Genomic DNA, 27,874 nt, shown 5'->3' with positions numbered 1-27,874 from the left:
CCTTGCCTGGGCGTCATGTGGCGCGTGTCCGCCTCCGGGCGTCCCCGTCCCTCCCCGCGCCCGCCAGCTCCCCGCACGGCGCCTCGCCCACGCGGGCTTGGAGGGGGAGCGACCCCTCTTCCTGCGGCCGAGACGCTCTTTGGGACCCCCGCAGGCCCTGAGCCCCGCCACCCCGCGCCGGATTCCCCGGGTACGGGACGCGGGGCTTCGAGCGAGCTCGGGATTTCGGGGCTCTGCTCGCAGAGCCGGGAGCAGAGCCGCGAGGCCGCCCCGCCACCCCTGGCCACCAGGGGTCGCTGTCGTTTTTCCTCCGGCCGCCGCTGAGGCGGCGCAGCGCAGGCGCAGTAGCGGGCGCCCGGAACCACGGCGCTCAGCTTCCGGGGCCGCCCGGGCCTTGTCCGCCGCCGTCCCGTTCCCCCGCGAGCGAGCTCCAACTGCCAGGTGGGCGGCGGGCGGCGGGCGGCGGGCGGCGGGCGGCGGGCGGCGCGTGGCTGCGGCCCGGCTCATGCTGTGGCCCGGTCCCGCGCAGCCCGGCTCGCCGCCATGTACGCCGTGTACAAGCAGGCGCACCCGCCCACCGGCCTGGAGTTCGCCATGTACTGCAACTTCTTCAGCAACAGCGAGCGCAACCTCGTGGTGGCCGGCACCTCGCAGCTCTACGTGTACCGCCTCAACCGCGACGCCGAGGTGGGTGCGGGCCGGGCCCGTCACGGTCCGCGATCGGCCAGCACCTGCCCGCGCGGGGGGCGCTGGGGCCCCGAGGCCGGAGACCGCGCCGCCCCGACGCGCCCCGGCGAGCCGGCGGGCAGAGCGCGGCACGTGCCGCCCGGGAGGTGGGGGCGGGGAGGCGGCGCTTTCCCGCGGGGCTCCCGGGCACGGCCTCCCCGGGCTGGAGACGCCGGCGGCCGGCGGAAGGACGGTCCTGGCCGGGAGGAGCCCGGCTGGCCCCCGAGTGGGGGGCAGGCCCCCGACCGGAGGTCCCTCGAGTGCGGTGCGCCCGTCCGCAGCGGAAGCACAGCGGCGCTGTGGGCGCCGAGGGTGACCCTCCGGGAGGGCTTGTTGCAGGAGCTGGGCCGGCGAGACTTCTCCAAGCGCGAGGATGGGGCCTGGAGGCCGTCGGGGCAGGGGCAGCGGCCAGGGCGCGGGCCGGAAGCGATCGAGGGCGGAGAGGGGGCGCAGCGTGGTACTGGAGTGAAGGCGCACGGGTCGGGGAGGGGTGCACGGGAGCTGATGCGGCGGCAGACGGGGTCAGAGGGGCACGCAGGAGGGGGCCGACCTCCCCGGCACCTGCTTCAGCACAGCTGAGTCTGTGTTTGCTTGAAATGCGCGGACCGCGGCCCAAGAGCACGGGAAGAAGCGAGCGGAGCAGGCAGAGCCGGAGTGTCACAGCGGCCGCTCTCCGACTGCGTGTTGTGAAAAACAGCCTTATTTTTAGCTGTTGTGGTAACGGCAGTTTTGAGGTCAGTATTTGGGATTTGTCCAAATTTCAGTCAAAACTGAAAAAGATGTTGCAGATAAAAATGGGGCAGCCCGGCCGGCTCAGGCAAAGGAGCCAGGGGCTCTTGGTCCAGGTGGTGAGTTTGAGCCCCGCACCGGGTGTCCAGACGTTGAAAATGAAGGAACGAATGTGTCTCTGTTGTCTGGGAGCATCTTTGCCGAACTCAGTGAGTGGACGCTGGTTTCTCCGTCCCGTCGTCCCGTAAAGTTCCTTCTCCGATTTGGTGAACTCAGAGACAGGTCGCAAGTGCGCTTTCATGATGATGTCTGCAGGTGGGCTCGGCCCACGGCACCGCTGGTGTCAGTCGCTCCTTTTCTCCACAGGCGTGTGTGTGCAGAGGCCTCGTGAGGAAAGTGCTGGTGAGCACGACGGGCGGAGAGACCTGCGCTCGTGGTTCCAGGGCCCGTGGTGACGTGCCGTGGAAACCCGCAGAGCAGGGAGGGGGAGTGGGGGGCAGGAGTGCCGTGAAACTTCGCCTCTTTGCGAAGTTGAGTTTGGAGCAGGCAAGGACTGAGGTGCTGCAGAGAGAGCGAGCGAGAGCCGTGTGGGTGTCAGGCCGGTGACGGTGCTCGGCCAGTCCCAGCCAGGAGGGAGGTGCCTGGGTGGCTCAGGCGCTTAATTGTCCAGACTCTTGATTTGAGCTAAGGTCATGATCTCTGGATCGTGAGATGGAGCCCCACGTTGTCGAGCCCCGTGCTGGGTGTGGAGCCTGCTAGGGATTCTCTCCCTTTGCCCCCCAGAACCCCTACCCTCTCTCTTTTTTTTCCTTTAAGATTTTATTTAGTTATTTGATGGAGAACACGTGGGCAGTGTGAAGAGAGAGGGGGAAGCAGGCCCCCCGCTGAGCAGGGAGCCCGATGTCGGGCTCGATCCCAGGACCCTGGGGTCATGACCTGAGCTGAAGGCAGATGTTTCACCGAATGAGCCACCCAGGCGTCCCAAAACTTAGGAACAGCAGATAGTCTCTCCCAGTTTCTGAGGGTCAGGAAGCCAGGAGTGGCTTAGCTGGGCGGCTCGGCACAGGCTGCCAGGAGATTGGAGCGTCTGCTTCTCACAGTGCTGTTGGAGGCCTTCGTGTGGGACTCACCCCAGGGCAGCCTCCTGCAGAAGGAAGGCTGAGCGAGAAAGAACAAGTCACCAAGGAGCACAGTGTCTTCGTAACCTGAGGGAGACATGGCACATGGCCCCCTCTGCCCCCTGGCACGGCTTGTGTGGACCTGCCCTGGCTAGGGCGTGAATCCTGGGAGCCCGTCTACACACAGATCTGGGTGCTGCTTCCACAGCCCACTGAGGTTGAGGGAAAGCTGGGGATAGGAGCCATGTTGAGCAGAGTCTGGGCTGGAGAGAAGCGGGACTCTTGAGACTCTGAAGCTGGTTGGAATCACCCAGAAGATGGCTCCCTGGGGCTGTGGGTGCCCCAGGCTTGAGACATTAGGAAGAAGAGAAGAGGCCAAGGATTGCGCTGCGGGAGGCGCAGCCGGGGAGGCGGGTGGAGAGCCCACACCCAGGGGAGGCGGTGGCCTGGAGGCCTCAGGCTGTGTCCCCGGCTGCCAAGCCTCTGTGCCTGGAGACCTGGGGGCCCTGGTGGCTCTTCCCCGGGCAGGGACGGGGGCCTGCAGGGTTTGGAGCCCATGGAGAAAGAGCATCGGTAATGTGAACACCTTCGTAAAGATTGGCACCAAGGGAATCAAATCAACAGCAGCAGCAGCGGAAGACGGTTCGAAAGATGGGAGCAGCGCGTGCAGCAGGGGGGTGTGCCGGCCTGGCTGCCGCCCCGCCCGGGTCGCTGGAATCCAGGGGGGCTTTGCCTATTTTCAGAGACCTGTAACACGTCCAAGCAGACGGCGCGGCTGCCGAGCTGAAGTCACGTGTTGGCTTCGGCTCAGTGTAGGAAAGTAGGTGGGGCAGGAGATGGGGCTGATGGGCGCAGCTGGAGAGCGTCTAGCCCCTCTGGTTTCTGCTGTGGAACCGTAGGTGCCTGCATTGGTGCGTGTCTTGGGAATTTGGACAGGGCACCCCATGGGCTGAGGAGGTCCCTGGCCTGTGCTCCGTGAGGTCTGGGGTTCGACTCGGTGATTTGAGAGGCTGGAGGCAAGCTGGCCTGTCCCTCTCTGTCCCTGTCCCCTGCCCCACCCCCAGCTGGCTGGCTTGGTTCCTGGCCTCGAGAGAAAGGGGGAAGCTGCCAGTCCTCACCTGGACCAGGGCCTGGGGCTACGGCGCCAGTTCCATTCCCAGCCTGTTCAGAGCCGCTGAAGGCCCAGACTCAGGAGAGGGGTGATGGGCCCCGTCTTGGGCGGTCTTGACTCTGTCGGTGGAGTCCCATGCAGGTGGCTCCTGTAGCTCACAGCTCAGCCCTGGTGACAGGAATGGGGGGGGCATAGAGCACAAAGCAGGTGGGCATGTGTGGGGGCTGGGCAGTGTGGCTGGGACCCCGGTCCTCTGGGTGAGGTGGGAAGCGAGGGCGGCTCGATCCGAGGTAGGGTGTGCTGTTTGCAGAGCAGAGGAGCTGTGTGTGGGAGGGGGTGAGGGCATGGCCTGGGGCAGTGGCAGGGGTGGAGCCGGGCAGCGGGCAAAACCCCTGTGACCTTTGGGGTTCATTGACATTAATGGAAATGCCAAGTAAACAGAGACTAGATCGTGGTTATGGGTGGCACAGTCTCCGTATTGTAGAGATGTCCGGCCCCTCGGGTTCGTCCGTAGGGTCCGCGTCTTTCAAAGTCGCAGTGGATTCCTCATTACACTGAGTGATTCAGTTCTCAGATGTACGTGGAAGAGCCAGAAACGAGGCGCGTCCCCGACAGCTGTAAAGATGAACAAGGCGGGACACGGGCCTCGTAGGACCCTCGAGAATTCTGTGTGTGTACACGCGCGTTGTAAAGCTGTGTTATTAGTGTGTATGAGACAGATTTAGAATGAGGTTCACTTTGGACTGTTTGGAACCGACATTCTTCTCATGGAACGTCCCACTGTATCTCCAGGACTCTTTCCCTTAAAAACCTTAAATTTTCTTCTCTTAAGAATTTTATTTATCTGACAGAGAATGCACAAGCAGAGGGAGGCCCAGAGGGAGAAGCAGGCTCTCCACTGAGCAGGGAGCCTGACATGGCTTAATCCCAGGACCCCGGGACCATGACCTGAGCCACCCAGGTGCCCCTATTACATGCTTTTTTATATCTCTCAAAACAGTATATTATTTTTCTCCTTAACCTTGATAGTTGGGTGTTCTCGTGCCGAACTTATTAGGCGTTCCTGGGATGACTCAGTCTGGCTGTGCCGTGGTGTCCTTTCCCACGTCGCTGGCTCATTTGCAGATACTGTGAGGAGTTGGCCTCGAGTCCGTCCCGTGTGCAGGATCGGTGTGGGGGGCCTAACCGCCCGAGGTGCCGTCAGCCCGGGACCAGGGTGGTTTTCGGTTTTATTTTGGTTTTATTTGATGTTTTTTAAGTTTATCATTTTTGAAACATTTGGTAGAATTTCCTGCTGCAGTTCTCTGGCTCTGGAGTTTTGTTGTGTTGGGTGTATAAGATGCCTTTTCTGTAACGAGTTAATTATGTTGTTTTTCTCAAGCAGCTCTTTTTAGGGTGTTTTCCCTATAGCACAAGTGTGTTATGAAAAATGCCTTTTTTTTCTCATTATTAAACTTTCACGGGGCGCCTGGGAGGCTTAGTCGGTTGAGCGTCCGACTTGATTTTGGCTCAGGATCGTGGGATGGAGCCCGTGTCAGCTCCATGCTCCGTGCGGGGTCTGCTCGACAGTCTCCGTCCCTCTGCGCCCCCGTCCCCTGTGTGCACACGAGTGAGGGGACTGTTGGCTGTTGCGGACGCCGTGACTGGAGCTTTCTGAGAAGCCTGTGGCCACGCTGGGGACCGGGTGTGAGCGTGTTTTTGCACGTTGGGTTGGGCTGTGCCCAGCTGCCTCCTGAAGTGCCTGGAAACGTGGGCCACACGGTGGTGAGGGTTTGGGCGGGGCTGGCCCTGTGTGGCCTTTTCTGCTTGTCCCCCAGTGAGGTGGGGCTGCCCCGTCTGTGGCTTCACTGCTCCCCCTCCTCTTCCCCTCCCAGGCACCAAGCAAGAATGACAGGAGCACAGGTGAGCACAGGGGTGGCTGCCCTGGCCACAGGTCTGGGACTGTGGGGGCTGGGGTGTGGGCCTGGACCCGGACCCACCGGCCTGTCCCTCAGAGGGAAAGGCCCACCGGGAGCACCGGGAGAAACTGGAGCTGGTGGCTTCCTTCTCCTTCTTCGGCAACGTCATGTCTATGGCCAGCGTGCAGCTGGCAGGTGCCAAGCGGGATGCCCTGCTCCTGAGCTTTAAGGATGCCAAGGTAGGCGATGGGCCTGGAGGTGGGCGTCGGTGTGGGGGCCTGCCGGGCCGTGGGTTTGGCCACAGCTCTGACCTGCGGCCGCCTTCCAGCTCTCGGTGGTGGAGTATGACCCGGGCACCCATGACTTGAAGACCCTGTCTCTGCACTACTTTGAGGAGCCTGAGCTGCGGGTAGGGCCGGGCCACGCCCCCAGTCCCCCAGCGCCTCCCCGCCCCTACCTCCTGTCCCCGGGCCTGCCTGATGATGCCCTCTGCCCCCAGGACGGGTTTGTGCAGAACGTGCACGCGCCACGGGTGCGGGTGGACCCCGACGGGCGCTGTGCCGCCATGCTTATCTACGGCTCGCGCCTGGTGGTGCTGCCCTTCCGCAGGGAGAGCCTGGCCGAGGAGCACGAGGGGCTGATGGGGGAGGGGTGAGTACCGTGGAGGGGGAGGGGCTGTGTGTGTGGCGTCCCCTGCTCCCTCTGCCTGCTGAAGCCTGTCGCACCCCAGGCAGAGGTCCAGCTTCCTGCCCAGCTACATCATCGACGTGCGGGCCCTGGACGAGAAGCTGCTCAACATCGTGGACCTGCAGTTCCTGCACGGCTACTACGAGCCTACCCTGCTCATCCTCTTCGAGCCCAACCAGACTTGGCCGGGGTGCGGCGCGGAGCTGGGGGCCTGCGGCTCGGGGCGGGGACCGGCCCCCCCCGAGCCCCGGCTGACCCAGCTGTCTGTCCGCAGGCGGGTGGCTGTGCGGCAGGACACGTGCTGCATCGTGGCCATTTCCCTGAACATCACACAGAAGGTCCACCCGGTCATCTGGTCCCTCACCAGCCTGCCCTTCGACTGCACCCAGGCCCTCGCCGTGCCCAAGCCCATAGGTGAGGACCGTGGCTGTGGGGGCCCCGTGATAGCGTGTGGGGCCCCGCCCACCAGCATGTCCCTCTCCAGGCGGGGTGGTGGTCTTCGCGGTCAACTCGCTGCTGTACCTGAACCAGAGCGTCCCCCCATACGGCGTGGCTCTCAACGGCCTCACCACTGGCACCACTGCCTTTCCCCTTCGTGAGTGTGGGCAGGGGCGGGACCAGCAGGCGGAGGTGGGGGGGGGGCTGGAAGACCTCGGCGTCCGTCTGACCGCGCCCGGCACAGGCACCCAGGAGGGCGTGCGGATCACCCTCGACTGTGCGCAGGCGGCCTTCATCTCCTATGACAAGATGGTCATCTCCCTCAAGGGCGGTGAGATGTGCGTCTCCCCTCCGTGAGCCCTGCCCCTGCCCGGCACCCCCCCCCCGCCCGGCCCCCAGCTCAGCAGCCCCCCTCCTGGCAGCTACGTGCTGACCCTCATCACCGACGGCATGCGCAGCGTCCGCGCCTTCCACTTCGACAAGGCCGCCGCCAGTGTGCTCACCACCAGTGTGAGTCCAGGGAGGGCCTGGGGGAGAGGCCCTGGGGGTGGGCCTGGCCTCCCCCGCTCACCGGCCGCCCACCTTCAGATGGTCACCATGGAGCCTGGTTACCTGTTCCTTGGCTCTCGCCTGGGCAACTCGCTCCTCCTCAAGTACACAGAGAAGCTGCAGGAGGCCCCGGCCGGCGCCGTCCGGGAGGCCGACAAGGTGCGTCTGCGGAACCTGTCGGGACAAACACGGGTCCCTGGGCAGGCTCCCCTCACAGGGCTGCTCACCGCCCCTTCCTGCCTGGCAGGACGAGCCCCCCTCGAAGAAGAAGCGAGTGGACTCCACAGTCGGCTGGTCAGGTGGGGATGGAGACCTGGGGCTGGAGGGAGCCCGCGGGGCCCGGGCGACCGGGGTGGGCTCACGCGGGGCCCCGTGTCCGCCACAGGGGGCAAGTCCGCACCGCAGGACGAGGTGGATGAGATTGAAGTCTACGGCAGCGAGGCCCAGTCGGGCACACAGCTGGCCACTTACTCTTTCGAGGTGAGCTTGGGGCCCCGGGGAGGGGGGGCCTCCCACCCAGGCTGGCCTGCCTGAGCATGGCTGTGTCTGCAGGTCTGCGACAGCATCCTCAACATCGGACCCTGTGCCAACGCGGCCATGGGCGAGCCTGCCTTCCTCTCCGAAGAGGTGCCTTGGGGTGGAGGGGGCGGGCGGCACAGGGCACTGGAGCCTGTCCTTCCCGTCAGTCCCTGTGCAGGGCTGTGGGGGCTTGGGGGGGCCGGGGCCCTGTCCTTATTCCCAGCTCCTGTGCAGTTTCAGAACAGCCCTGAGCCAGATCTGGAGATCGTGGTGTGCTCCGGCTATGGGAAGAATGGGGCCCTGTCGGTTCTACAGGTACGTGGGGGCAGGGGTGCTGCCTCCTGGCAGGATCTGGGAAGACTGATACCTGCATTGTCACTCCAGAAGAGCATCCGGCCCCAGGTGGTGACAACCTTTGAACTTCCTGGCTGCTATGACATGTGGACAGTCATCGCTCCCGCGCGGAAGGAACAAGTAGGTCAACCCTCAGCTGGCCTGGAGGCCCTGAGTGGGGCAGGTTGCCCAGGGCTGCCCTCCACATGGACTCAGCCTGAGCGTGCGGGCGGCCTGGGGGCAGTGGGGCCCAGGACCGGCCTCTACTGGACAGCCTTGGCTAGGTGACGTGATTCCTGCTGTCCGTTGTCACAGGAGGAGACCCCCAAGGGGGAGGGGGCAGAGCAGGAGCCCAGCGCCCTTGAGGCAGATGATGACGGACGGAGACATGGGTTCCTTATCCTGAGCCGGGAAGACTCCACCATGGTGAGGGGTGGGGGTCCGGCAGCCTGGGGCGGGGTCCCGCTGTGGGGTGTGCCTTACCCCCCTGTCGCTCGCAGATCCTGCAGACAGGGCAAGAGATCATGGAGCTGGACACCAGTGGCTTTGCCACACAGGGCCCCACGGTCTTCGCTGGCAACATCGGGGACGGTCGCTACATTGTGCAGGTGTCGCCGCTTGGCATCCGCTTGTTGGAAGGAGGTAGGTGCGGCGGGCGGCGGGCGGCAGGGAGGGTGTGGGAGCCCGTGCGGCGCTGACCGTCCCCGCCCGCAGTGAGCCAGCTGCACTTCATCCCCGTGGACCTGGGCTCGCCCATCGTGCAGTGCGCCGTGGCCGACCCCTACGTGGTCATCATGAGTGCTGAGGGCCACGTCACCATGTTCCTGCTCAAGAGTGACTCGTATGGGGGCCGTCACCACCGCCTGGCGCTGCACAAGCCACCCCTGCACCACGTAAGCTCCCGGCCGTGCCCGTGGCCTGCAGGCCCCCCTGCTTCTGCCGTGCTGAGCCCCTGCCCTGTCCCCGCAGCAGTCCAAGGTGATCACCCTGTGCGTGTACCGAGACGTCAGCGGCATGTTCACTACCGAGAGCCGCCTGGGCGGGGCCCGCGATGACCTGGGGGGCCGCAGTGGCTCCGAGGCCGAGGGGCAGGGCTCGGAAACCAGGTACGTGGGGGCAGCCGGGGCCTGGGCTGGGGTCAGGGGCCCTGTGGTGGGCCACGTGTGACTCGTGTGCCTGCCCGTCTCTAGCCCCACCGTGGACGACGAGGAGGAGATGCTGTACGGGGACTCGGGCTCCCTCTTCAGCCCCAGCAAGGAGGAGGCCCGCAGGAGCAGCCAGGCCCCTGTGGACCGGGACCCCACCCCGTTCCGCGTCGAGCCCACCCACTGGTGCCTGCTGGTGCGGGAGAACGGAACCATGGAGGTGCGTGAGGCCCTGTGCCAGTGCGGGCCCCTGCCCCCGTTCCCGTGGCTTCCTGGGGCTTCCCGTGGCTGCTGACCCCGCTCCCCGTGCAGATCTACCAGCTGCCTGACTGGAGGCTGGTGTTCCTGGTGAAGAACTTCCCCGTGGGGCAGCGGGTCCTGGTGGACAGCTCCTTCGGTCAGCCCACCACGCAGGGCGAGGCCCGAAAGGAGGAGGCCACGCGCCAGGGGGAGCTGCCGCTCGTCAAGGAGGTGCTGCTGGTGGCGCTGGGGAGCCGTCAGAGCAGGCCCTACCTGCTGGTGAGTGCGGGCTGCGTGCCCCGTGACGGCCCGGCCGGGTGCCCCCGTTCCCCTGCCGACCCCGTGCTGCCCCCAGGTGCACGTGGACCAGGAGCTGCTCATCTACGAGGCCTTCCCCCACGACTCCCAGCTTGGCCAGGGAAACCTCAAAGTCCGTTTCAAGAAGGTGTGGTGAGCGGGCCCAGCGGGGCGTGGGGTGGATGTGGGACGGGGTTGGGGGACACAACCTGGCCCTCATGGCGCTCCACCCCTCCAGGTCCCTCACAACATCAACTTCCGGGAGAAGAAGCCAAAGCCGTCCAAGAAGAAAGCGGAGGGCGGCGGCGCCGAGGAGGGGGCTGGGGCCCGTGGCCGTGTGGCCCGGTTCCGGTACTTTGAGGACATCTATGGCTACTCAGGGGTAGGCGGGCGGCTCTGGGGGGCGCACGGGGAGGGGCAGATTGGGCCGCCCCTCACAGCGCCTGCCCTCAGGTCTTCATCTGTGGCCCCTCGCCTCACTGGCTCCTGGTGACGGGCCGGGGGGCCCTGCGGCTGCACCCCATGGGCATCGACGGTCCCATTGACTCCTTTGCCCCCTTCCACAACGTCAACTGCCCCCGAGGCTTCCTGTACTTCAACAGACAGGTAGGGAGACCCCAGGGCTCGTGCTGCCCCATGTTGCCCTGCCTGGGTCAGGAGGAGGTGCCGGGGACCCTGAGGGGCATCCAGCAGGTGGACAAGGCCAAGGTCGAAGAGGTGAGACGCGGAGAGGTTGGGGGACACGGCGGGCGGGAGTGGCGGCTGCAGCCCACGAGGCGCCTGTTTGCGGGGCCAGCGCTGGTCACTGCCGTGCCCTCCAGGAGCTGGGACTCTGGCAAGGTGCTCACCCTCTCTGAGCCCTGTTTCCTCATCTGTGAGGCCGGTCTGAGGACTCGTGATGAGAAGGGGCAGGTGGTCTGGATGTGCACTTAGGGCACTGGCTGGGTCGGGGGCAGTAGGGGTCCCCTCGTCTGTCTGTACCGACTCCAGCATGGCTGGTATGTGGGTAACCTTTGCTGTGCGGCCTGCGGCTTCCTCTGGGCCCCAACCATGTCTGTGGCCAGGGTCCCGGCCCGGCGTGAGCCCGGGAGAAAGGATGGGGGGCCGTGAAGCACGGGCCAGCAAGTCTCCGCCCCGTGCACACCCCGTTCTGGCAGAGCTGAGGGCTGGCAGTGTGGAGCCCTCGGGAGCCCAAATTTGCCTGCCCTGCCCTTGGCGGGCGCCGGGCCTCACCAGCTCCTCCCCCCACCCGCCAGGGCGAGCTGAGGATCAGCGTCCTGCCCGCTTACTTGTCCTACGACGCCCCGTGGCCAGTCAGGAAGATCCCACTGCGCTGCACAGCCCACTACGTGGCTTACCATGTGGAGTCCAAGGTCTGACCCCATTCTCTTCGGGCCAGGGCCCCTCTGGGCACGGCCCCCGGGCGCCTGTGACACGCTCTGCCCTCTCAGGTCTATGCTGTCGCCACCAGCACCAACATGCCGTGCACCCGCATTCCGCGCATGACCGGCGAGGAGAAGGAGTTCGAGGCCATCGAGAGAGGTGCGTGATGCCCGGGGAGGGGCGGGCTGGCTGGGCTGCCCTCCCTGACCAGCACCCTGTGTCCTTGCAGACGACCGGTACGTCCACCCCCAGCAGGAGGCCTTCTCCATCCAGCTCATCTCCCCGGTCAGCTGGGAGGCCATCCCCAATGCCAGGTGGGGCTACCAGGCTGGGCTGGGCTGGGCTGGGCCGGCCGGGTGGGGCCTGGCGGCCAGCGGGCAGCTTCCTCACCCTGCGTCGCGCAGGATCGAGCTGGAGGAGTGGGAGCACGTGACCTGCATGAAGACGGTGTCGCTGCGCAGCGAGGAGACCGTGTCGGGCCTCAAGGGCTATGTGGCTGCTGGGACCTGCCTTATGCAGGGGGAGGAGGTCACGTGCCGAGGGCGGGTAAGGGGCCAGCCGGTGGGGATGGGCGGTGCCTGGCAGTCCTGGCCCCTTCCCTGCACATCATCCTCCCCCCACACCCGGCAGATCCTGATCATGGATGTGATTGAGGTGGTGCCTGAGCCTGGCCAGCCCCTGACCAAGAACAAGTTCAAAGTCCTGTATGAGAAGGAGCAGAAGGGGCCGGTGACCGCCCTGTGTCACTGCAACGGCCACCTGGTGTCCGCCATTGGCCAGAAGGTCTGCGCTCTCCCTCTCGCCCTGGGGCCGGCCTGCGGCCTGCCCTCGTCACCTGTGGCCCCTGTCCCCCCAGATTTTCCTGTGGAGCCTGCGGGCCAGCGAGCTGACGGGCATGGCCTTCATCGACACGCAGCTCTACATCCACCAGATGATCAGCGTCAAGAACTTCATCCTGGCCGCGGATGTCATGAAAAGCATCTCGCTCCTGCGCTACCAGGAGGAGAGCAAGACGCTGAGCCTCGTGTCCAGGGTGCGTGCGCGGCCTCGGCCCCGAGCCGGGTGGGGGTCGGCCACGGCCCACCCTGACCCCCCCCCCCCCCCCCCCCCCAGGACGCCAAGCCGCTGGAGGTGTACAGTGTGGACTTCATGGTGGACAACGCGCAGCTGGGCTTCCTGGGTGAGCGCAGGGCCCCGGGGGATCCGGGGCTCGCAGGCTTCGGGGGTGGCCAGGCTGACCCTGGGCTCTGCTCCCCAGTGTCTGACCGAGACCGCAACCTCATGGTGTACATGTACCTGCCGGAAGGTGAGTAGCCCCCCCCCCCACCCCTGTGCGGCTGGCGCTGGGCGGGCAGTGAGCGGAGCTCCCTCTGGCCCAGCCAAAGAGAGCTTCGGGGGCCTGCGCCTGCTGCGGCGCGCCGACTTCCACGTGGGGGCCCATGTGAACACCTTCTGGAGGACGCCGTGCCGCGGGGCCGCGGAGGGGCCCAGCAAGAAGTCGGTGGTGTGGGAGAACAAGCACATCACGTGGTTTGGTGAGTGCCGGCGGGGAGCGACGGCGCGTGGCGGGGCAGGGGGGGGGTGCCACGCTGGCCTGGCTCACACGGGGCCCCCGCAGCCACCCTGGACGGCGGCATCGGGCTGCTGCTGCCCATGCAGGAGAAGACCTACCGACGCCTGCTGATGCTGCAGAACGCGCTGACCACCATGCTGCCCCACCACGCCGGCCTCAACCCCAGGGCCTTCCGGTGTGTGTGCGCCCCCTGCCCACCGGGCCCCCGCCCCCCGCCCCCCCCCGCCCCTACCCTAGAGCCTGCGCGTCCCCCCAGGCTGCTGCACGCGGACCGGCGCGCCCTGCAGAACGCCGTGCGCAACGTCCTGGACGGTGAGCTGCTGAACCGCTACCTGTACCTCAGCACCATGGAGCGTGGCGAGCTGGCCAAGAAGATCGGCACCACCCCGGACATCGTGAGGCCCCGGCCGGCCGCCCCACGCCGCGCTCCCCCGCCCCAGCCCGCGCTCCCCCGCCCCAGCCCGCGCTCCCCCGCCCACCAGCCCCTTTCTCTGCAGATCCTGGACGACCTGCTGGAGACCGACCGCGTCACCGCCCACTTCTAGATTCCCAGAGGCCGCCGCCCCCACCTCTTTTTGTACAAAACACGAGGAATAAGATGTTTGGTTTGAGTAGAGCTTGTGGTCATTGTTGGGTCTCCTGGCCGGGCTGTGGTCTGACTCCCGTGCTGCCCCCGCCCACCTAGGGTACAGCATCTTCGGCGCCCCAGGTCTCGGTCTGTGGGGCCAGACGCTGCACCAGCCCTGAGGGTCTCTTGGCCCCAGGACTGCCTAGGTCTCCAAGTACTGGGAAAGCCCCTGGGTCTCGGGCAGGAGGCCCAGCTGGACCAAGAGCCGAATAAGGAGGGCGTTGAGCTGCATCGACAGGGTCTCTAGCCTGCGAGGAAGGGCAGGGGGGTCAGGGGTGGGTGGGGAGCAAGTCTCGGCCACCCACCCTGGATGCCTGCCCCTCCTGTCTCACCTTAAGGCCACTTCAAACTTGAACATCTCCCAGATGACCTTGATGTGGCGCAGGACACTAGCCCCGTAGACGCTCTGGTACGCTGCACCTGCCAGGCGGCTCCAGCCCCTGACCGCGCTGCCCAGAGTCACAAGTCAGCCCAGCCTGGTCCCACTCTGGCCACTGCCTCCTGCCAAGGCCCTGCCACTCCCCCACCACTCCCCCGGGGCCTTGGCCAGCCGGCACCCACCTCTTGGCCATGAGGAAGTAGCGGTCGACGGGGGTGCCCAGGGCGGTGTTGATGGCGCGCACGGTGTTGACGTTGCGCAGCACGAGCAGCATGGGCCGCGGCAGGGCCTTGAGCACGCCCATGACGGCCTCAAAGCGCTCCTGCGCCATGGTCTGCATGTAGGCCGCCTCCTCACGGCTCAGCAGGTGCGAGCGCCACAGCTGGCCCAGGCGCACGGGCCGCTGCATGAGCACCTCGGAGAAGAGGAGGTAGTCTGCAGGCGGGGGGTGAGCCGGGACCGGGTGCCCCCCAGAGCTCCACACCCGCAGAGCCCGGCCTCACCTCGCACCCCAAGGGCCTCTGCGTGTGCCTTCATGGCCGCGTCGTCCCGGAGAATGATGGCCCGCCACAGCTGGCACAGGGCCGCCCGGTCCCTGTGGGAAGCCAGCAGTGAGGCCGGGCCCAGCGCCCCAGCACCCCCCCGCCCCAGCCCCCGAACCATCTCCCTCCGGCTCTGTGGCTGGCTTACTTCTCGTCCAGAAACTGGTAGAGCCCGTGGTCCAGCAGCACCAGCTGCGCCTTCCCGTCGGGGCCTTTCCGCACCAGAACTAGGGATGCAGCTTGTCAGCTTGTGGGCTCCGACCCCCACCCTCCAGCTCCCAGACCCAGGCCCTTTCCTACCGTTGCCCGGGTGGGGGTCCGCGTGGACGAAGCCGGTGTAAAATATCTGCTCCGCGAGAGCCTGGATGAGTTTCTCCGCGATCTGGGGGAGGTTGGGACCGGCCACCGCCACTGGGTACGTAGCACACCCCCCCACCCGTGACCTGCCTGCCCACCCCCGCCCACCCCGCCCACGGAACTCACATCCTTTGCCGCCAGCCCCATGCCTCTGATGGCGTCCACATCGTTGACCTTGCAGCCGTCCCAGAACTCAGCCGTCAGCACGCGCTGGGAGAGAGCAGGTGGCTGAGCTTGGCCGGGCTGCACGTGCCCACCCCGGAGGGGCCCAGCCCACCTTGCTGCACACGTCCCAGTGCACACGGGGGACCACGATGTAGCGGAAATGCCGCAGCTCCCGTGCACAGCGCTCGGCGTTCCGGCCCTCGTTCTCAAAGTCCAGCTCCTGGGCCAGGGTGCCCTTCAGGTCCTGGGGGCCACACGGGCAGCTGAGGGTCCGGCTTGGGGACCGGCCCACCCCAGCACGGGGCGTGCGCCCCCCTGCTCCGGCCCGCCTCCGGGCGGCGCTGACCTGGAGGACCCAGCTGAAGCCAAAGCTGGGATGCATGAGCTCCACGAGCCAGAGCAGCAGCTCCAGCGTGCGGACGTCCCCCTCGAAGCGGTCCCGCAGGTCGATGTACTGCACCTGCGTGGGCGAGGCTGTGGGGAGGACCTGGGGCCGCGGGCACCTCCCCAGACCTGCCGCAGCGCGGGACAGGCCCCGGCGTACCTTCACGGCCACCTCCGTGCCATCGTGCATCGTGGCTCGGTGCACCTGGGCCAGGCTCGCAGCCGCGACGGGCTGGTAGTCGAACTCCCGGAAGAGCTTGTGGGGCAGGGCCTGGAAGTCCTCGAGGAACAGCTCGTCCACCTGGCAGGGGGCGGGGGGTTCGCGGAGCAGCCGGCGGAGCGGCAGCAGGGAGGCTGCCAGACTGCCCAGCCCCCAACCCAAGAGCAGGGCTCACCTCCTGGAAGCCACGCGTGAGGGCCCGGTCCTCCAGCACACGCAGAGTCCTGATGTACTCCGGGGGCAGCAGGTGGTTGAAAGAGCACAGCCCCTGGCCCAGCTTCACATAGAGGCCCCCATTGCTGATGGCCCCGGCGACCAGGGCGTCAGCTGCCCGCTGGTGACACGCAGACATCACCTCCAAGTACCCCGGGCTGTTCTGACCACAGGCATGGAGGGAAGGGATGGGGGCTGGCAGGTGCCGCCTCCGTGCTCCAGCACCCACCTTCATCTAGCGTGTCACTGTCCCCCCTCTTCCCCCAGCAAGAGGCCTTGCCCACTGTAGCTAGGGTGCAGGGACAAACCTCTTCCACCCCTCGCAGGACGACGTTTGTACACCACCAGTAGTCCAGGGAGATCTGCAGGCCTATCCTCAGAGACCTGTTGGCAGAGGCTGCCTTTAGCACCCCCAAGGCATGGGGCCTTGGAGCCATCCCACCCCCGCCCCAGAACACTGGCCCCCAAACTGAGCAGGTGGCAGGGCTGCTGGGCTCCCAGGCTGGACAGGGAGGGAGAGGACAGGCTCCCGTCTAGCTTCTTTACTCCGCACTGCCAGCGGGGCAGTCTCAGCTCCTGGTCTACACAACAGGCAGCCTGTGTCCACACCACTCCTGTGCCTGAATGTGCAGCAATGAGCACCCGGGACAGACGGGAGTGGGTGAGAACTGGGGGGTGGGGGGACGTTCAGGCCCTCACGACCAGGCTGGGCTTCTTCCTCATTCTCACAGCACCTAGGACCTGTGCAGCAGTGAGGGCTACTGAGCTGGCAGCTGTCACCAGCTCCCTTGTGCAGACATGGTGTTGCTCAGGTGGGTCTGCACTGCCGGCCCAGCAGAGCCCCCATATGCACACGCACTGCATATGTCCAAGGACAACAGCCTCCCAGCAGCTGGATCCCAGGGCAGGGCTCCCAGTGCTCTCCACAGTCCTGGGAGCCTGGGCCCCTCTTACGTTGGCAAGGGCAAGCACTCTCTCCCTGCGGCCCGGGCTATAGACAGGCCGCCTGGGTCTGGAGAGGGAAGGAACCAGGGCTGAGTCCAGCCTCCAGCATCACAGACTGCAGACCCTCAGACCTTCATGAGAGGGCTGTAGGGCTCCTGCTCCTCAAGGAAGCAGCCCCGAGGGGACCCAAAACCACTGGTCAAGCCAAACCTCTTCTCTTCCTGCCTCCCACCAGCTCCGCCACAGGAGGGCCGTAGCTGAAGGACGGGAAGGAAAAGGCTGCTGGATTCTGGACGGGTCTGCCTCCCTGCTAGGGTAGAGGCCGCCCACCCCGCAGTCGTGGTGACTGAGCACGCTCAGTGCACAGGGCAGCGCGTGCCTTGTGCTTGCCACGCCGCACTCCCCAAACAGGCTCTGTCCCACTCACCCCCATCTGGACCCAGGGAACAAACAGGACTGTTTGTGAAGAACAGAGTGTGTGGCTGGCAGGGGCGCAAGGACACGAGTTCTCTGAGCTCCCTAGAGATACAAAGCGGGGGAGGGGGCGTCCCTCCTTGAGTGATTCAGTCCAAAAGGCAATGCAAGGTCTGCAAAGGGGCAGGGGTAGCTGCTGCACTCGGTGACTGGCCAAACACGCTACCAAGGGAAGCCAAGGTCCTCCCAGCTGGAGAGAGGGGTTCTGGAAAGGGAGTGGATGAGAATGATCTCTGTACTGGGAAATACTGTGTGAGTGCAAGGTGTGGTGTGGACGGCCGCAGACAGACACGTGGAAGCGTGTGCGCACAGCCCCGTGTCCGAACAGCTCCGCGCTCTCGTCTGCAGAAGAGCCTGGGGGCAGCGAGCACGCCGCCACCCACCCCCGGCCCTTAAGACCCCCCGCCATCCCAAGGAGCCAGGCTCCCTGGAGAATGGCCGAGTCCAGGCCTGGGAAAGAACAAGACAGTGTCTGAGTGCGTGGAGGGACAGAAAGCCCCAGAAGTGGAGACCCTGCAAACGGACCCCGGGCGGAGTTGGAACGACAGTCCGAAGACGTAACGCCCAAGTCTAGGCTCGGTGTGGTGTCTCCAGCTCCACGGCTCGAGATGTTTTACAGTAAGATGCCAGAGACAAAAGACCCCGCAGGGGCGCCTGGGGGCTCAAGGGTTAGGCCTCTGCCTTCGGCTCAGGTCATGACCTCAGGGTCCTGGATGGAGCCCCACATCGGGCTCCCTGCTCGGGGGGAGCCTGCTTCCCCCGCTCTCTGCCTGCTTGTGCCCTCTCTGTCAAACAAACAAACAAACAAATAAATTGGAAATTAAGAAAGGATCACAAAGGCTAAACCTGGAACAGTCAGCAACAAGAAAACGGCTGATGCTGGCGGAGAGCAGCGGCCCATACAATCAGTAAGAGACCCCCGAGTGCGGACGGGTACAAGTGGGTGGGGAGAAGAGCGTGTTTCCCACCAGCAGGATGGCAGGTAGCATCTGTGGAGCAACTGAGTGAGCAAAGCCACGACGTGGGGGCCAGGGTGGGAATGAACTCACTCGGAAGCCCTGGGAGGCACTGGGCCAGCGGGCAGTGGGGCGCAGGGACCACCTCGAACGTCGCTCCGAGAAGAGTGGCCCGGATGGACCGCCGCCCCGGGGGCAGAACCACGGCAAACGGCACCAACTGAACCCGCCTGTGCGCCTCGCTCAGACCCAGACGGAGGGGCCCCCTACAGAAGGGGTCACCAACATGCTTCCTGACAAAGTGGGACGGCAAGGATTTTGCTGAGCCCTAGGCCTGCCCCCGGCTGCTGCAGTGAGAGCCGGCAGCTGCCCGCGACACGCAGAGCGGAGAAGACCACGAGCCCAAGGAAGCTTACGCATCCCGTGGCAGCAGCCAAGTCTGGCCACAGTTTGCTGACCCCCGTTGTCCAACATCACTGGCCTATGAGCCTCCCAAGGCGTCAAGGTCCCTGGGTGGTGAATAATTAACTTCAGCCAGAAGGGCCTGGCCTGTGCCCCAGCTCCTGGCAGGTGGTCTCTGAACCACCCCCATCTCCTGAGTGACAGGACTGTCCGCATTGGTGACGGGCAGGGACAGTGCACACTGACGACGCGCTCAGACCACGAGAGATCAGCCTGGCTGGGGGCAGGGACGGGGACTGGACACAGTCAGTCGGAGGCCCACGATTCAGTCTTGCCTGGAAGGAGGCTCCCGTGGAAACCGCGCACACAAAGCTCCCAGAACCAACCGGGTGCGCGGCAGCCTGTCAGCGACAGGGCAGGTCTCTGAGGATACGGAAACTCTGAATCTGGGGCTCTCCCTGTGCACCTCTTCCTTGCGCTCTGATTTGTCTCTTGTTTGCTGGGAAAACAGCTCAACCCAGAGTACGGCACTTTCCTGAGTCCTGTGATTTGGCCCAGGGAGCCTTCGAAACTGACAGCCCTGGGCCCACATGGGGGTCTGGGGGGCCATGCCTGAGCCCAGGTTTAGCCATAAGAACCAAGGAGACACTATTCTAGACCGCAGGAAATTAGAGGTGGGCCTGGTATGCGATCCTGGTGACAGGCAGGTGAGCTTAGGAAGTTAGAGGCTCATAGCGTACCAGTGTCCTGACGGTGCTCATGGAAAACGCCCTTGTTTAGGAAAGACCCCAGCTTACGGGGCAATGGCGCACACTGACAACTCCTCTGTAGGCATTTCAGGAAGAAAAAAGTTCTTTTGTCTAATTCCTACAACTTTTCCGGACATTTAAAACTGTGTCCAAAAAAAAAAAAAAAAGACCACAGGTTTCTGAAAAGCTACGACTGAATAGGGGGCAGGGGTGGGAGAGCAAGGCCTTGACACGGACTTCCCACCGCCCACCTCTGAGCCTTCACTCACACGGGGCGTGTTCTATTCTCCTGCAGCGGAACGTGCACCCAACCCCCGGGCGGGGAGCCAGCCCTGAACTGCTCCCCACCTGCGCTCCGGCCTCCCCCACGTTCAATGCCGCGGACTCAGGAGGCCCTGTGGTCACCCTGTGCCTGTCCTGGCAATGGCTGGGGCTTACAGTTGACAAGAACATGTTGAGAAAAGAATTAGTTCCAGCTCCCTCCCTCCAATCCCAGCCCAGCCTCTGAAAGCAAGCTGTGCAAATACATTTTCTTGGGGCGCCTGGGTGGCTCTGGGTGGTGCCTGGGTTAAAGCTTCTGCCTTTGGCTCAGGTCATGATCTCAGGGTCCTGGGATCCAGCCCCACATCGGGCTCTCTGCTCGGCGGGGAGCCTGCTTCCTCCTCTCTCTCCCTCTCTCTCTGCCTGCCTCTCTGCCTACTTGTGATCTCTGTCTGTCAAATAAATAAATAAATCTTAAAAAAAAAAAAAAATGGAGAGCCTGTTTTGTCCCCATGGCAGGAAGTGTTCAAGCCTTCACCCGATCACGGTCTCCATGAGCACAAATCTCAGCGAAGTTTCTGGCTAAGTGCCCGAAGGCCTTAGTAAGGCCTAAGCATTTCCTTGAGAGATGGACCAGGGTCGCGAGGCTGCAGGTGCTCAGAGCCGTAGGCCCCGACCCCGCAGCTGCCTCGAGCAAGGTTGCGTGTGAGCCGCCTCCTGGGGCAGCAGTATGAGACCCCCAGCCCAGCCCAGCGGTGGGTTTGGCTTAGACTGAGTTTTCACTCAAAGCCAAGAACTGGTTGTCAGGACTTCCTGGCTGTAGGAATTCCCCGGTCTGACCAACAGCAGAAACGTCTGTCCGAGGGGCTCCGACAGGAAGATCAGCCCCAGCCCAGGAATCTAGCACTGGTAGATGAGGGAGTCTGAGGAAGGCCTTCAGTTTAAGGCACCCTTGATATTAATGACCAGACACTGTCCGTCTCTAGTCCAGTCCATGGGGAGTGGAGGAGGGTTGGCAGCCCTCCCGCCCGAGCCCCCGAGCCCTCTGGGTGCCCACTGTCCTTGGGGGAGTGGAGGTGAGAAAAAGAGGAGGAAGGGGAAGGGGAGGAGGAGGAGGAGGCAGCTGCCCGTCTGCCCACCAGCTGGCAGAAGCCGGACCAGCTCTCTGCCCTCCAAGGCTGATCTGCAGGGTCTGGAAGAGGCCGCGTCCCGGGTACACGGCTCGTCAGCACCACGTCCTTGCGGCAGCACTGGAGGGTCTGGAAGGTGGCTTGCAAGATTCCAGCAAAACCCTGCAGCCCCTCCTAGCCCCAGCTCAGGCTCCACACATCTCAGGACAGGACTGGCTGGGGGAGAAAGACGTCCCATGCCCCCACCCCTCCTACCTGCCGAAGCGCCCTACACCGTCCACTACGAGCCTCATCCTTCTCTTCTCCTGAGGCTCTGCTGCGAGGTAGTGGGCCCCAAGGAGCAGGGGGACCCCCAGCACCGTGGCAGAGAGCACCTTCCTCCACAGGGGCTGGGGTCTGAGGGACCTGGAGGGAGACAGAGGCGTGTGGTGTGGGTTACTTCCTGTCCGGCCTCCAGGCCAGGGCTCTGCCGGCCTCTGCTCCCCATGGCCCGCGGGCCCTCACGGCGGGGTCCGGCTCACCCTGGGGAGCTGCAGCTGCACCGGAAGCCTCTGCTGGCGACACTGGGTCCAGAGGCCCATGTGCTCACCAGCGCGTTCCCAATCACCTAGCCCAAGCCCCGCACGCTCCCTGGACGCCACGCTCCAAGCGCCCGTGAGCAGGAAAGCAGCTCACGGGCAGAGCTGAGAGCCCCACCGGACAGGCCTGTGCTGTGCGAGCCACCACTGCCCTGAGGATGCCCAAATGAACTGCCAAGTGCCAGGACGGCAGAGCTGGGCACGATGCGTGGGCGACGGGGATGAAGGGGAGACCCCGACGGGAGCCCGGCATTGAGTCACACGTCTGTGCCGAGGTCACCAGCGAGTGTGGGCTCAGGTAACTCACTGCAGCCCGCCAGGCCTGAGTCTGGCCTCCTGACGCCTCCTGCCTCACTCCCACGCTGTCCTGCCCACTGGCCTCAGGCCTGGAACCCTCCTGCCTCCAGTTCTCGCTCCTTCTACGGCTAGTTTTGGCTCTAGCCACAGCGGCCAGGCCTTCTGCTCGCTCTGAGCCGGTGACTGTCTTCCCAGAGCCCACAGCTCTAGCCGCCGTGTGCTCACGCTGCCGCCAGCAGAGTCCCGCCCTAGGAGCGCCAGTCCCCGGCGGGGGCCGGGGCTGGCGACTCCAGGCCACCACACGGAGGAGCAGACGCCATCTGTCGTGCCGGCGGAGGCACAGAGAAGTCCGGCCTTGGGCCCCACAAGGGAGGTCTTCCATCCCTGCCTGGCAAGGGGCACAGGCCACAGAGGGCACCCAGGGCTGCGGGGAACTCACCACCTTGCAGGCAGGACCCGGAGGTTTCTCCTGGAAAGGGCAGCAGGGGCCAGCTGGGGGTCCCGGCTGCTCTGCAGCAGGGCAGAGTGGAAGCGGCACAGCTGTGACTGCAAAGGGAACAAACGGCACAGGGTCACCCCGGCCCCGAGCTGAGGGGCAAGCAGCACCTCCCAGGGCCCCAGTACGTCACCAGTGTCGGTCGGCACTTGCAGGGCCTGTGCTCAGGGCCAGGCCCACACGTTCGCTTCAGGAACGCAAGGACAATCCCACCTCTGGGGAGCAAGGCCAAGACCCAAGCACAACACGAGAGCAGGCAAGGCTATACCGTCCGCACCAGGAGCCTCTGCCTCAAGGCACCACGACAGGTCACTAGAAACACCCCACCTCCATGCGTCCCTTCTGTTCCTGCCTCGGACCCTCTCCTGGTGGCCCTGGGACCTCTTGCTGACTATCCTTCTGCTTCTCAGCCCACTGACCAGTAGCCTGGTCATTCTGAATTTCCAAAGCTGTGTAATGTTTAATTACACAATCAGAAAGATGTCAGGGGTGGGCTGGGGGCAGAAGCAGTAAAAGGACCCTGTGCGGGCGGTTGCTCTGGAAACACCTGCTAGGACCCCAGCGGCAGAGACACGGCAGAGGGCAGGGAAGGCCAAGTGGAAGACGTGCCACAGCCAGCCACAAGGACCACGGGGACCGCTCAGCGTGCTGGTCTGTTTCAGCGACCACGGAAGCATCACGGCCCTCCTACACTTTCAGACAACCCTGGTCTCCCAATCTTATTTGAATTATGGGGTCTTCTGAGGTCTTTAACCACAAATTGCCAACTGCAATTCCCTTTATAGAGAAAAAAAGGTTGTGTATAATAATGACACATGGCACAGATGTTAACATTATTACCGTGAACCCTGAACCAAATAAAGGACCGGCTTTCCAACCATTTTCTGGCCAAAGCACACAGCCCTGAAAGCAATTTCAAGGACTGCAAAACAACACAAGAGTCAAAGGAAAAGGTCCATGACCTACTGTCCCAAGAGGAAAACACAGGCTGAGAGAAACCCTCTGCTCGGCGAGGCCACACACAGTGAGCGCAGATCCTCAAGGAAACCCCAGAGGCGAGAAAGGCACCACAGGCAGCGCCGTAGGCTTCTGTGCGTGAGAGAGTGGGCCGGCGCGGCGCCCCCCCGCTGCCCTCTGGCCTGCGACCTGCTAGGCCACGGGCAAGCGGCTCTGTGCAGGCTCCGCGGCAGAAGCCTAGAGGATGGGCGTCTGTGACCATAGACACCCGGTGACAGCCGCTCAGAACATCAGTGATGGCCTGCAGTATGGGGGGGTCTGGGCTGGGATCTCAAGGGTCTGTGACCACAAGCACGTGCGCCGGAGGGAAAGCCTCGTGTGCGCCACGCCCTCCCCTCAGAGGCCTCTGTCCAGGCTCTGTCCGCCCTGCCTGCTCTTCTCAAGGCCTGCAGCCCCGTCCCCCGTACTCCTCCAGAGCCCGCTCTTCCACCGCACGTTCCCCTCCCACAAACCCTGCTGGAGATGCCCCGCATCCAGCCAGGGGCTGCGGACACAGACAAAGCCAAAGAGACACAGGGACGGCTCGGGGCACAAGGGAGGGAGGATCCTGCCATCTGGCTGCAAGTGGGACTCCCACATGACACCAGAGAGGGTCTTCTACACAGAGAAGGTGGACTCGGTGGAGGCCTGAAGCCAGGAGAGCACAGGGCATTTCTGGGGAGGAGAGGCCTATGTGGCTGGGAAGTGTGGTGGGAGCTCACAGGTGGTGGGCGGGGGTGTGCCCACAGAGAGGGGGCAGCCAAGTGAGCTGGAGCCAGGCAGAGAACCCCAAGGGGCCCCGGGGTTCTCCTACAGGGAGTGGGCACTATGCTGGGAGGTCAGTCCAGGAGGAGGGTGAGGCTGGGTGGAGCTGAGCGGATTCGAGGCAAGCGTGGGGACCTGGCAAGATGGCCCCACGCTTGTGCCAGAGAGCCTGGGAGCGCTGGGATGCCGTCCCACCCCGGCTGCCTGGCCCTCTGGCCTGTGAGAGCTGTGCGGTGGTTCCGCTCAAGAGGACGGCAAGCCCACTGAGTAAGAACGGGAGCTCAGCCCTCACTGTCCATGACCCTGAGCACGTCTGCCGAGTGGATCCAGGGCTCAAGGACCCTCTCAACAGCCTGGCCTCTCCAGGAAGTCATCAGGATCCGTGAGTTGGGAACACTGGCGCTGGGCACAGCCACTTATCGATTATCTGATTCTATAAATATTTGCAAATTTTTAAAAAGATTTATTTGAGAGAGAGAGAGAGAGCGCAAGCAGAGGGAGAGGAGACAAGCAGGCTCCCCGCTGAGCGAGGAGCGTGATGGGGACTCGATCCCAGGACCCTGAGATCATGACCTGAACCAAAATCAAGAATTGAATGCTTACTACCTTCAGTGCAGGTCATGATCTCAGGGTCCTGGGATCAAGTCCCACATTGGGCTCCTTGCTCAGCGGGGAGCCTGCTTCTCCCTCTCCCTCTGCCTCTCCCCCTGCTCGTGCTCACTCACTCTCTCAACAAAAAGGAATCAGACAACCACTGAGCCACCCAGGTGCCCCAACGTTTGCAATTTTTTATAACAATAAGTTAAAACACAATCACAGGAAAAAAGTTGTCACCTGGAAGGCTAGATAGACAAGAGCCCAGGCACACCTCAGGCGGCAGGAAGGCTCCTATGAACACAGTCCGGGAACAGCACTCTAGTCAGAATGCGGCAAGCGTGGGGAGTTCCTGTTCACACCCCAGGCGAGAGGAAGCTGTGTGAGAATGACCTTGTTAGGGGATGCATGCTGAAACGTTTAGAGATCGAGTGAAAACGTCTGCAACTTACATTCAAATGGTCCAATGACAACTATATATATACACATATATATATATATATTTTAAGACTTTATTTGACAGAGACAGCGAGAGAGGGAACACAAGCAGGGGGAGTGGGAGAGGGAGAAGCAGGCTTCCTGATGAACAGGGAGCCCGATGGGGGTCTCGATTCTGGGACCCTGGGATCATGACTTGAGCAGAAAGCAGATGCCTAACCACTCAGCCTCCCCGGTACCCCCCAAATATGTGGTTTCAAATAGAAACAGGAACAGCTATAGCAAGACACAGTGCGTGGTCGCAGGCAGCGGCATCTGCACTGTTAGCTACATGCGACCATTCTGTAAGCTTGGCCCTGAATTTTTTCTTTTTTAAAGATTTTTTATTTCTTTACGTAACAGAGATCACAAGCAGGCAGAGAGGCAGGCGGGCGGGGGGGGGAAGCAGGCTCCCCGCTGAGCCCAGAGCCCGATGCGGGGCTCGATCCCAGGACCCTGAGATCATGACCTGAGCCGAAGGCAGCGGCTTAACCCACCGAGCCCCCAGGCGCCCATTTTAAGTTTTTATTTCCCTCCAGCAGTCAACGTGCATGATACGTGACGGTGACACGGCGACTCAACGCTTCTACCACCACCTGCTGCCCATCGCCCTCTCTGACCCCCAGGCCTGCTGCCCATCCCGCCACCCTCCTCCCCTCCGGTGACCTCCATTCTCTGGACTGAAGAGTCTGGTTCCTGCTTTGTCTCTCTCTTTTGTTTCTCCCTTTGCTCACGTGTCTCTCAGATCCCACCGGGGAGACCGATGAGCCGCACGCGGCACTGGCCCTTCTCTGACCTTGCCCCCCCGCACCACGCTCCAGCTCCGTCCGTGCTGCCGCAAAGAGCAAGACCCCGTTCCTTTCTGTGGCCGAGGAACATCCCACCGCACCGCACCACGTCCTCTCCACCCAGTCGCCACCCAAGGGCACCCGGGTGCTTCCGGTCCGGCTACCGCTGATAATGCTGCTGTAAACAAAGGGGGCACGCAGCCCTCTGAATGAGTGGCTTCGTATTTCGGGGTAAGCAGCTAGTAGTGCAAATGCTGGGTCATAGGGTGGCTCGATTTTTAACTGCTTTTTTTCTTTGAAGATTTTATTTATTTATTTGACAGAGAGATAGGGAGAGGGATCACACAAGCACAAGGAGCTGGGGACGGAGAAGCAGGCCGCCCGCTGAGCAGGAGCCTGACACAGGGCTCCATCCCAGGACCCCAGGACCATGACCTGAGCCAAAGGCAGACACCTAATGACGGAGCCACGCAAGCACCCCGAGGTTTAACTTCTTGAGGAACCGCCATACTCTTCTCCCGAAGGGCTACAGCAGCTTGCATTCCTGCCAGCGGTGTAAGAGAGCTCCTTTTCTCCACATCCTAGGAAGGTGGCGTTATGAGGATGAGGCAGCTAGGGCAGGGTGGGGCCACTCGCCAAGGGCGACCACGTGCTCAGGACACCGGGCACTGTCTGGAGACACTGTCTGGAGACACAGGTTGTCACAACCTGGGTAAAGGGGTCCCCTTGGCATTGAGTGGGTGGAGACCAGGGACACTGCCCAAGAGCAGACAGTGCCCAGGATGACCCTGGCCTAGAGACTCAGGGAGAGCCAAGGCTGAGAAGGGGCAGACTAGGAACGCAGACTTCTGAGCCTGGAATTGGAATGCAGGTTCCCGCAGGTACTAGCTGTCCAGTGAGGGCAGGCTACTTCCCTCTCGATACCTCCCTTCCACTGTCTATAAAGCTTGGACCACTGCACTAGTAAGGTATGGGTCAAGGAGCAGCTACTCGGGGTGCCGGGTGGCTCAGTGGGTTAAGCCTCTGCCTTCGGCTCAGGTCATGATCTCAGGGTCCTGGGATCGAGCCCCGCATCAGGCTCTCTGCTCAGCGGGGAGCCTGCTTCCCCCTCTCTCTGCCTGCCTCTCTGCCTGCTTGTGATCTCTGTCTGCCAAATAAATAAATAAAATATATATTAAAAAAAAAAAAAAAAAGGAGCAGCTACTCTCCACAGCCCCCCTGGCTCACTGCGCCAAGCTGCCTGCTGGTCCCCGGGCCCTTCCCCTCCTGCCAACGGCCCCGCCCCCAGAAGCCCGCCCCACCTAACACGCACAAGCACACACGTACTAGATTAAACTGAATTATTTATGTTAAAAGATCAACAGCTTCCCATTGCTTTTTCAGAAGGAAAACAAGCATTTAGTCCAGAAGAGAAGAGACTATGTCCGACACGTGTACACCTCCGAGAGTCACGTAGGGAACGTGGAGAAGCGCTTCACGTACCAGCGGCAGACGGGCAGGAGAGAGTGAAGGAGGCGAGGTTGGCCGCGCAGCTCCAGTGCGTTCACGGATTCCTGCAGAAGCTCACCGCCCCCGATAAAGAAGGAAAACGGCCAAAGTTGACCGACAATGATTATTCTGAGACGTGAGCCTTCACGAGGTAGGGACAGGAAAGATCCACGTGCTGTTCTAGCCGACAAACCGGAGGGGGAGCAAAAGGCTCCCGATTCTGAGGCCGCAAGCACCGAGGCCGCAGAGGCCAGCAGGGAACAAAACGCACCGGAGCCCAGGCACGGCTGCCCCAAGACCACAGGCTAAACCCAGCGCCGCAAGACCCCCAGACCCTCCAGGTGCCCACGAGGGCCGAGCAGGAGGGGCTGTCCTGCTCCTTTCACAGAGGAGCGCACCGACTCTCAATCATCCCACCCTAAGGCACAAGGCTCACAGGCGGCAAGGCCAGAAGGGTAACCGGCCACAGCCCCCAGTACCAGTTCCTGCTTTCTCGGCCGCATCTCACCACCCCCCAAGGCACTTCCCAGCGCCGAGTGACTCTCACTCACACCCCCGAAACAAAGGTCCCTCTGGTTGAACCCGGACAGTCCACGCAGCACCAGGCCCAGCCCTATTACCCAGGCTGCCGTCCTGCCTGGAAGGGCCTTCACCAGAGCCCGAATTCCCCAGGCCCGACTCTCATCCCCCCACCCACCTCCGCAAGCTGTGCGTGTGCCCACCAGACTGCAGGGCCCACGTCTCCATCATCTCTGTGCTTCCAGGATCTCGTGCAGTGCTTGTTACATAAAGCTGGAAGCCCAGGAAGGTTGGCTGAATTCAGATAAATGGTGACAGGATGAAC

General features: G+C 63.4%; 2 protein-coding genes across 3 annotated transcripts; one reads left to right on the top strand and one right to left on the bottom strand.

The window, feature by feature from the left end:
• The first annotated feature begins 370 nt into the window (after positions 1-370).
• Positions 371-13,362, top strand: CPSF1 (cleavage and polyadenylation specific factor 1). The gene is made up of 38 exons (XM_032848279.1): positions 371-441; positions 530-687; positions 5,559-5,586; positions 5,679-5,821; positions 5,911-5,991; positions 6,082-6,233; positions 6,313-6,459; positions 6,544-6,683; positions 6,754-6,864; positions 6,952-7,045; positions 7,130-7,217; positions 7,296-7,415; positions 7,504-7,555; positions 7,642-7,736; positions 7,809-7,883; positions 8,010-8,090; positions 8,160-8,249; positions 8,424-8,534; positions 8,609-8,750; positions 8,823-9,001; positions 9,078-9,214; positions 9,299-9,473; positions 9,566-9,772; positions 9,849-9,938; positions 10,029-10,172; positions 10,244-10,396; positions 11,047-11,163; positions 11,242-11,332; positions 11,403-11,487; positions 11,578-11,719; positions 11,804-11,956; positions 12,030-12,206; positions 12,287-12,353; positions 12,432-12,479; positions 12,553-12,708; positions 12,792-12,921; positions 13,003-13,141; positions 13,244-13,362. The coding sequence occupies exons 2-38, from the start codon at positions 544-546 to the stop codon at positions 13,289-13,291; spliced, it is 4,332 nt and encodes a 1,443-aa protein (XP_032704170.1). The 5' UTR covers positions 371-441; positions 530-543; the 3' UTR covers positions 13,292-13,362.
• A 154-nt stretch (positions 13,363-13,516) lies between these two features.
• Positions 13,517-21,992, bottom strand: ADCK5 (aarF domain containing kinase 5). 2 transcript variants are annotated; one of them, XM_032848309.1, is made up of 14 exons: positions 21,866-21,992; positions 20,807-20,956; positions 15,943-16,018; positions 15,597-15,797; positions 15,362-15,502; positions 15,164-15,277; positions 14,930-15,061; positions 14,779-14,862; positions 14,596-14,677; positions 14,444-14,522; positions 14,257-14,348; positions 13,936-14,188; positions 13,707-13,823; positions 13,517-13,622 (listed from the first exon to the last, which is right to left on the bottom strand). In XM_032848309.1, exons 2-14 carry the CDS (start codon positions 20,842-20,844, stop codon positions 13,517-13,519), a joined length of 1,515 nt encoding a protein of 504 aa, XP_032704200.1. In that variant the 5' UTR covers positions 20,845-20,956; positions 21,866-21,992. The 2 variants fall into 2 exon arrangements, with proteins under 2 accessions (XP_032704200.1, XP_032704199.1); XM_032848308.1 differs by lacking the exon at positions 21,866-21,992 and having other exon boundaries at positions 15,597-15,792; positions 20,807-20,826.
• Between the last annotated feature and the right edge of the window lie 5,882 nt (positions 21,993-27,874).

This window comes from Lontra canadensis, unplaced genomic scaffold (assembly GCF_010015895.1).
Source record: "Lontra canadensis isolate GAN:19392208 unplaced genomic scaffold, GSC_riverotter_1.0 scaffold201, whole genome shotgun sequence".
Taxonomy (NCBI): domain Eukaryota; kingdom Metazoa; phylum Chordata; class Mammalia; order Carnivora; family Mustelidae; genus Lontra; species Lontra canadensis.
Note: the sequence above shows the minus strand (reverse complement) of the source record. Positions and strands in the feature narration are given on the sequence as shown.

Bases quoted from the DNA above. Each gene is read 5' to 3' on its own strand.
- CPSF1 (XM_032848279.1), top strand. From the start codon at position 544: ATGTACGCCGTGTACAAGCAGGCGCACCCGCCCACCGGCCTGGAGTTC. The intron at 12,480-12,552 runs GTGAGTAGCCCC...CCTCTGGCCCAG, and splicing joins GTACATGTACCTGCCGGAAG to CCAAAGAGAGCTTCGGGGGC. The intron at 12,922-13,002 runs GTGTGTGTGCGC...GCGTCCCCCCAG, and splicing joins CTCAACCCCAGGGCCTTCCG to GCTGCTGCACGCGGACCGGC.
- ADCK5 (XM_032848309.1), bottom strand. From the start codon at position 20,844: ATGAGGCTCGTAGTGGACGGTGTAGGGCGCTTCGGCAG. The intron at 15,503-15,596 runs GTGAGCCCTGCT...GCCCCCTGCCAG, and splicing joins TCACGCGTGGCTTCCAGGAG to GTGGACGAGCTGTTCCTCGA. The intron at 15,278-15,361 runs GTACGCCGGGGC...TCGCCCACGCAG, and splicing joins GCACGGAGGTGGCCGTGAAG to GTGCAGTACATCGACCTGCG.